The 7,671-nt window shown below is 41.9% G+C and overlaps 1 protein-coding gene across 1 annotated transcript; it reads right to left on the reverse strand.

Moving 5' to 3' along the window:
• Positions 1-3,785: 3,785 nt before the first annotated feature.
• On the reverse strand, positions 3,786-7,671 carry UTS2 (urotensin 2; the record flags this gene model as incomplete). The annotated part of the gene is made up of 4 exons (XM_082493542.1): positions 3,786-3,902; positions 4,535-4,578; positions 5,165-5,275; positions 7,569-7,671. The coding sequence occupies 4 exons, from the start codon at positions 7,669-7,671 to the stop codon at positions 3,786-3,788; spliced, it is 375 nt and encodes a 124-aa protein (XP_082349668.1).

Here is a 7,671-nt window from a genome sequence, read left to right on the forward strand (position 1 = left end):
AGTTGATAGGAATATTTTATTGAAATAATATTCAGCTGTGGTTGAATTTACAGTTGTGATTTTAACTGTATACTTTAAAGGAGCTTCTGGTTTTATAAATAAAACTGAAAAATATGCTGCAAAGAACTGTTTCAAGTGTGTGTTTACTTTTGTTGTTTGGTAGTTTCTAGAAAATAGACTTTTAAGCAAATATTCATTACATTTTCCTGATTGTACATAGTTGTTGAGGTTGTGGGTACAGTGAAAATGGTGATGCAGTGGCCATTCATCCTGGTTTGTGGTTGTTGGGGTTTTTTTATCTCACTGTACCTTACCCATTTCAGGATGTGTTATTTCCGTTCTAATTGCACCCCACGAAGAAGGGCAAGTACCTTTTGAATGTAAAGGATTATATTTGGATGTGCAAACTGTTGGGGTTTGGTGTGCAGGATTTAAAGCTTCTGTCTGTGCTGATTTTGTGAGAAAAAGTAAATAATAAACACCCTGAGAGCAGTTTGGCTTCACCATGCTAATATTTGTGTTCTAGAGGAAGTACAAAGAAACAATTCACAGATTTAATTTACTGGCAAGTCTCCTAGAGCAATAAAGTTCTTAACTTATTGCAGAGAAACAATTTACTCTTTTTTTTCTGCTTTAAGGGACTTTAGAGAGAGGTGTGGTCGAAAGTGCTTAAAGAAGCCTGCAGGAGAAAGGCAACATCACTGCAGGGAGTACAAGGTACAAATCAAAAGATGTAGCATCTTATTACAGTTGAAAAAGAAAGAATTAATCTTAGATAATTATGTAGCTAAAGGTGCTTCCAGCAAGGTAAGTGATGCAGTTCCTTGAAATACAGGTGTCTCGAAGGTAACAACGGGTATATTTTTGCTGATGATTTGTTAATTTTTAAAAGGGTGATTTGGTCATTCTAAACAGACTTACAAATGTGAGCCAAATTAGGTATTTTTGGTCCAAAATTTATGAGACGTAAATAGACTTGTGAAATGAAAAAATTCAAGATGGTGCTATGTTTTTATTCAGGATCTAGGCAATGTCAGTCCAGCTACGTGACTGGTTTGTCAGTCGTCCTCCTGTCAGCTGAAGTTCTTGCTTGCAGTTGAAAACTTGTAGCTCTCGCCTCTGTGGATGTCAAAGATGAGCTGAAAGATGTACTTCTGTATTGTTGGCGGAGGGTGAGAGAGAGGTGTTGGACCTGTGATTCTTTTACACTCCCAACTTCAAAAGTAATGGGACCGTAGCTTTTTTTGTAGTAGGGTTGCTCCGTGGTTGTATTCGCTCTCAGGATATATATTGCATACTGCTGCTGTGCAGCTCACGCAGGTGTCTGCCCGCTCGGCTCCCATTTGACACTCCGCTTTGCTGCCTGAAGGCGTTACTGGCAGGCTGAGGCTGGTGTGGATTGCGCTCTGGCAGCTCACTTCCCAGCACCCTTCTGCCTGCACCGAGAGCTCTGCTCTGCCTGGTGGAAAGACGAACAGCCTGGCCTGTGGAGCTCTCCCTACAGCCTCTTTGGTTTTCTGCAGCAGCTCCAGCATTCTTGTCTCTCCTCTGCAGAAGAGAGGACAAGCTCAGAGCGGAAGGCTGGCAGGAGGTATAGGTTATAGCAGGATGGGGGAGAAGTGGAGTTTGCCCTTCTCTGTCACAGTCTGGACGGGGTCTCCGCTCTTGAGCCCTGGGACTGAGTTTATCTGACATCTGCCATGAACTTTTCCTTCAGGAAGGAGGCAGTTGGGTGTGCAACGGGGTCTTGAACGGTTGTCTTTTTGAGAACTACTGGTCATGTCCAAGGATGCAGCCTGAACTCCCTACCAGAGGGGAGGGCAGTGAATGACGGGAAGTTTCAGGCTCCACTGAAATTCTGTTGTATTAAAATTAGCTGAATTCCACCCAAGCTGTGCAATAAGTTGTTTGAGTATTGCTTCTTTAGATGCAATAACTGCTAGCAAGTATTTTTTCAGTATTGAAAGGTGAAACAGTTTGATGGTTTATAGTGCTATTACCTTATCTTGACTCTGTCCTCACCACCTGACAGCTCTCTTCATTCCTTTATTCTCTTATGTGGATGGGTAGTGAACTTTTTAATACTTGTAATATTTTTAAATTAATATTTATTGTAGTTTTGTTTAATTTTGCTTTATGTTTGCAATTTTTGAAGTGGGATTGAACAGATATATTTTTCTTCCCAGATTTTCTAGGCTCTACCGCTTTCCCTGTCCATGAAATAAATCTGTCTTGGACAGTTATTCATTTAGATAAAGTCAAAGTCTTTTCTTACAAGTTTTTATTGACAGATGAGGTGGCAGGAAAAGAGTAATTCCCAGACAGGCACTGACTTGCTGCGTTGTGTAAGAGAAGGATGAATGTTCAGAAGATTTCAAATAGCTGCACAGTGCATCCAGCTGCTCTGCATTCGTAAGGACATTTTTCTTTGTTATAGTTGGCTTCATCTGTCTTACAGCTTGTTCACTTTGCATAAATTGTATCGAGCCTGTAGGCCTTGTTGAAACAGCACAGTCGGAGATTTATGATGTATATTATTGAGATCAATGTAGCTTGCGTATCACTGTTAGGTGAAGTTTACTATGCTTACTTCAAGCTTTCTGAGAGCTGTGATTAGCCAAGGTTTATGTGAAGTGTGTATTGAACAAAGTAGGGCTTCACAGCTCAGACTATTTGTGCATATTACCAAGATTGCCATCCCCCAGAGGCAATTCCGGGCTCCAGCTCTAGTCATCACAGATACTATTAGGAAGTATCTGGGGCTGAGAAAGTATGCTGGTACTCCGCATACAAGGGAGTCAGACTAGAACCATTTTGCAGGTGCTTTTTTGTCTTCTCCCTCATTGACTTTAGATGCCAAGATACAACTGCATTATAAAAAACATGTGGTGGCTCAGGGGACAAATCTCACTGCCCCAAGTGCCCAAGCAGGAGGTGACTTGTCCTAATAATGCTTGTGATCTGCGTCCACGCATCCCCTTCCCACATCTGTGTGTGCAGCCGGGTAAGTGCAGGTCACAGTCATAGAATCTTTTAAGTCATGTTGTCCCTGTCTGTCTTCAATCTGGGTGTAAAGCCTCAATACTATGCTTGTCAGTGTTTACCTTCCGTGCTGTGCTTGATGGTAATCAGACACAATTCTTAAAGCCTGCGCGATGCACAGGCAATCCTGTTGTCATGGGCAGCTGGGACTAGGCAAAGTGCTGCAAAGAAATAGATTTGTGGGTCTGTCTTTAGGAGTGACCAAGAGAAACAGTTATCTCTCTCCAGTAGTAGTGGGAGCAGATGCTCGATCCTGACACGCACTTATTGTGTCAGGAGGGGACTGGGCACTGTTAATCTGCCGTCCCTCAGTGGCTCATCATCATCAGGGAATGCAGCAATGGCCCTTTCTTCCTGGCACCCCAATCTCCATCAGGTGACAAGAGAAAAAGTCCTCTTGCCTGTGGATTTAGAGGCAGTTGAGGCATCGCTCTTCAGGGAGGTTTCACGCAACCCCATGGGAATCTTGCTTCCCCTCCCTGAGTTCTCTTCATGTTGCATATTTATCTGTTTGTCCCACTACTTTGTTCCTGTTGTACTGAGCTCTAAGAAAATACTAATCTGCTCACAGCATAATTGCAAAACATCAAGAATTTATTAACTTCCAAGTAGCATGGAGTCTAAAGTTAGCAGCTGTCTTCATGTTTCTTCATTCTCATTTTAAATCAAGCAAATCTATATACATATTTTCAGACATCTGTATAAATTATGCAACCAAAGTCAGGGAGAGTTTCTTCTCCTGTTTACACACAGTATTTCCAGAAGCACTCGGAAAGATTCCCACGTTTCTTGTACTGTTTCCTGTCCTTGGTCAAGAAGCGGCTCAGCAGAGCAATTCGGGGATGATTTCCATAGAAAGTCTGAAATCAAACAGCATTAGAGAGGTTACTGTTGGATAGTAAATGTTCCCAGCAGGAAAGTACGCTCTTCACTGCCCCAACCGGTCCCCAGCCCTGTGTTCCAACTGGGGGAGGAGAGGCGGCTGCCCATGTGCCCTCTGATTTAGATGATGCACTAAAACTAGTCCCTGTCTTCTGCCTTTGTATTTAATTCATCAGATAAGTGAACAAGAATGATATTCTCCATTTAACTAATGTGTCCTGGTTTGAGGTTCATAATAAACCTGATAATACTGTGTAGCCCATGTTGCAGTGGAGGAAAAAGTGGTTTGCAGCTAATACTGGTTATCGTACTGGCCTGGCCTGGTGAAGCTGCAAACTGGCCTTTATTTAGAAAGCTGTTTTTCTGGGGAAAAAAGGTGGGGGGATTAGAATGAAATGCTCTGGATTACTTGCTCTTTTTTGTTTGTTTGTTTCTCTCCCCTGTTTATCTAACTGCTAAGTGATTCCAGCTTCAAGAACACTGGCATACTTTAGTCTATACTGTTTATGAAGTCTGAGGATCTTAAATGATGTCTCAGTAACAATTTTGTGTAGTTTAAAATGTGGAGTCTTATTTTTCTTGTTTCGGTGACAGATGGTCATTTACTTACCTCTTTGATATTTTCCCTCGGGTTGTAGCTGCTGGGGCTGAGACCTGGTAGAGGGGAGACATAGTGAAATGTTTTACCATTTAGAAATCGTGAACCTACGTGAGTCATCCTTGTGTGCCACAGCGTTATAGCCAGCAGAAGTCTTGAACTGGAGTGCTCAGAGGACCAGACAGAAAACCCTTTTGCTGCAGCACAGCCAGTACCAGCAGGGTCTGGGACTCTGAAGACAAAGGCTGTACTGTCCTCTTCAGCAGGTATCCATTATGTCTGTTGCCCCCCAAACCATCTATTGCTGTTGATTCTGCACTTTCTGAAAGTACTGATGTTTTTTAAGAGACTGCTGTTGTGTTTTTTCTGCTGGCTGCTTCGCAGCCAATCTTTGCCTTGCCCAGGTTTTGCTATATGGTGGTTTTGCTAAACTAATTTGGAGACTTTTCCGGCTGGTATTGAGCTGCAGGCACAGCTGCTCAGCAGGTTTTCCCAAGGTCCCAGTGACTCAATGACAGCTGTCTGTTGCCTACACATAACACTGTATTTCAGTGAATACCTGGGAGTTGGGGCACAATATCTGGGGAAGGTGGACATGCAAACCACGGGCACTCTCCCGTAAATCGCTGTGGTACATCTCACCTGCTTTGTTGTCTTCAGCCAGTGTGCCCAGGAGCTCGGGCAGAAACTGGAGCAGGGACGTGCTTCCTAGGCTGCCTGGCTGCTCCAGGTTTAATCTCGAATCTTCATCAGCTGTAAATGGAAGATGACAGAAACAGGCATAAGGTAAACCTTTTGCTTTGAATCCCCGTTTCAATCTGTCTCAGATGATTTCTGATAAGGTCTGTTGGCTCCACCTGTTGAAGATTGTCATGAAATCACCAATCATCCATCCTCATTTAATGAATGTAACAGGGTATAGCTGTTTGGGTTTTTTTCCTTCCAAAGCTTTGAGAAAAGATACCTTCCTGACATTAATCTCGGATTCTCATTTCTGTGGCAGATCTTTCTTGAAGGGTGTTTTCTGACCAACAGCAGGCCCTCCCATTGCTCAGGGAACTCGCAACCTAATCCTCCTGGTACCTGGCTGTAGGCAACCCAGACTTGTATATAATTTATTTTTTTTAGTCCATTTCTTTATCAACAAGTTCCTGTGCTGGAGCTTTTCTATGAATAAAGACAAAACTTCCTGTTCAAGGCCTATTAACCTGTCCGGTTTCCCAACTATTAAAGACAATAAAATGGGGGGAAGGGCAGGAATAAATGTAGGAAATCTTAAAATATATTTTGTCAGCTATGCTTCTCAGTGCATTTCAATCATCTCTCTCATTTAATGTGTGTACCAGTACAGATATTATTACTTTTTCTGAAACAATAGATTGTTGATAACTGATGGAATTAATTTGTATGTACATAGAAAATTTAGAATTCTGTAACTAGCCTGTACCCCAAGGCAGGTTGCCAACAGGAGCCCTTAGCAGTGTCATACTTAAGGCTTTTGTAATCTGAGCAGTAAATTCATCTTTGCTAATATATAGCAGACATTCAAAATTGTGGGCAACAAGAGAGTGCTGTTATCAAACTCTAGTTGTATAGATGAACATTGTTTTGTAATTGCACTTTTAGATGATACTATGGAGTTTTAGTTGCCCTTACCTACCTTCCGGGATGGGTGAGACTGTATAGTTCCTCAATAGGGAATACATAAGAAAATAAACGGCTGAAAATAATCCCTGAACATTTCAAAAACTTGGACCAAGATCAAAAGCTTGAAGACCTTGGAAATCCATGTTGTTAGTTTGTTCATGGTACAAAAGGACAATTGCAAACAACAGTGGGGATTTAAGCCTAAGACTCTAAATAAGAATACTGTAACTTCCCTGTGCTATGTAGGGACAATTAATATCTCTAACCTTGTATTATTTTTTTAATGCAGAGCAGCAGTATCAGTTAAATTTGCTTTGAGATTTAAAAAATAAGCAAACGAACCCTCTTTAATACCAAGTTCTACTTCTGTCTTACCCAGGCTAGAGACTCTATATCAGCAAGGGAGATTTAATAAGCCCAATGGGTGCCTTCAAAGAAGTGCAATAATTATTAAAGCCAGCTTGTTCACCCTGTGATGTGATAGATGTTATCCATACTGAGTCATGGTTGCCTGTAAATGCAAGTTTCGTAACAGAAGGCTTGAGAAGATGCTGGCTTAGTGAGTCCAAGATTTTCAAAGCAAACTAGGAACTACTGATACCTGTAAACCATCACAACAGCTATTGCACCTGCAAAGCAGGTAAGAACAGCCACTTTTTAATAGTCAGCTTTATGCAATAACTTTGGGTTTGATTTGCCTGTTCTTGCAGAACTCATTTCAGAAACTCTTCCAGCACAGGACAGGTCTGATGACAGTAACCTTCCTGACTCTGTTTTGCGTTTTTACAGAGCCATTCCAGTCTTGGTTTATAGTATAATTTCAATCTTTGAGGAGAGCTTTTTAAAGCAAAGGTTTATTCTTTCACTGGAATGAATGGAATCTGCATTACTGCAAACAAGTAGCATGATCAGTACATTGCTGTTCTTGTAGTGTAAGACAGACTTGCCTGTTCTTGATCTAAGTAGGACTGCATTAATCTTTGCAGTAGGTTTCCCCCTTTTTGAATACAACTTCAGTTAAATATAGCTCATTTTACAGTGTAGCAAGAGGAGAGACTGTAGAGCCAAGTTTCTTTAAATTACCCGATGCCTACTAATGCTGCTTCAAAGACAGACGCTGTGTGTGCCAGCTCACTTCCAGTGCTAAAAGGCTCAGATACCTTTGTCTCCTGGATCTCAAAGCAGCGGGAAGAAATACTTAGGGCACTCAACCTCCCAATTTTACAAGACTAGCACCCACTGATGATGTCACTTGTGCTGCCGGTGTTCTGAAGATATTCCTGCTTTTTCTACAGCTGATCAGCACAGACAAAGGCCCCTTGCAAAGCATACCTGCTTCCCTTCTGGTTTTACTGCTCCAGCCCCTGCTTTACAACCATTAAAATCAAAAGACTCTTACCTGAGAGTTGATAAGACATCTCACTGGCGTTGATGATGGGGAGAGATGAGAGAGGACAGGAGAAGATGATAACAATGAGACAGCAGAATACCAGCTTATGCAT

This window comes from Vanellus vanellus, assembly GCF_965231255.1.
Source record: "Vanellus vanellus genome assembly, chromosome: 20".
Classification (NCBI taxonomy): domain Eukaryota; kingdom Metazoa; phylum Chordata; class Aves; order Charadriiformes; family Charadriidae; genus Vanellus; species Vanellus vanellus.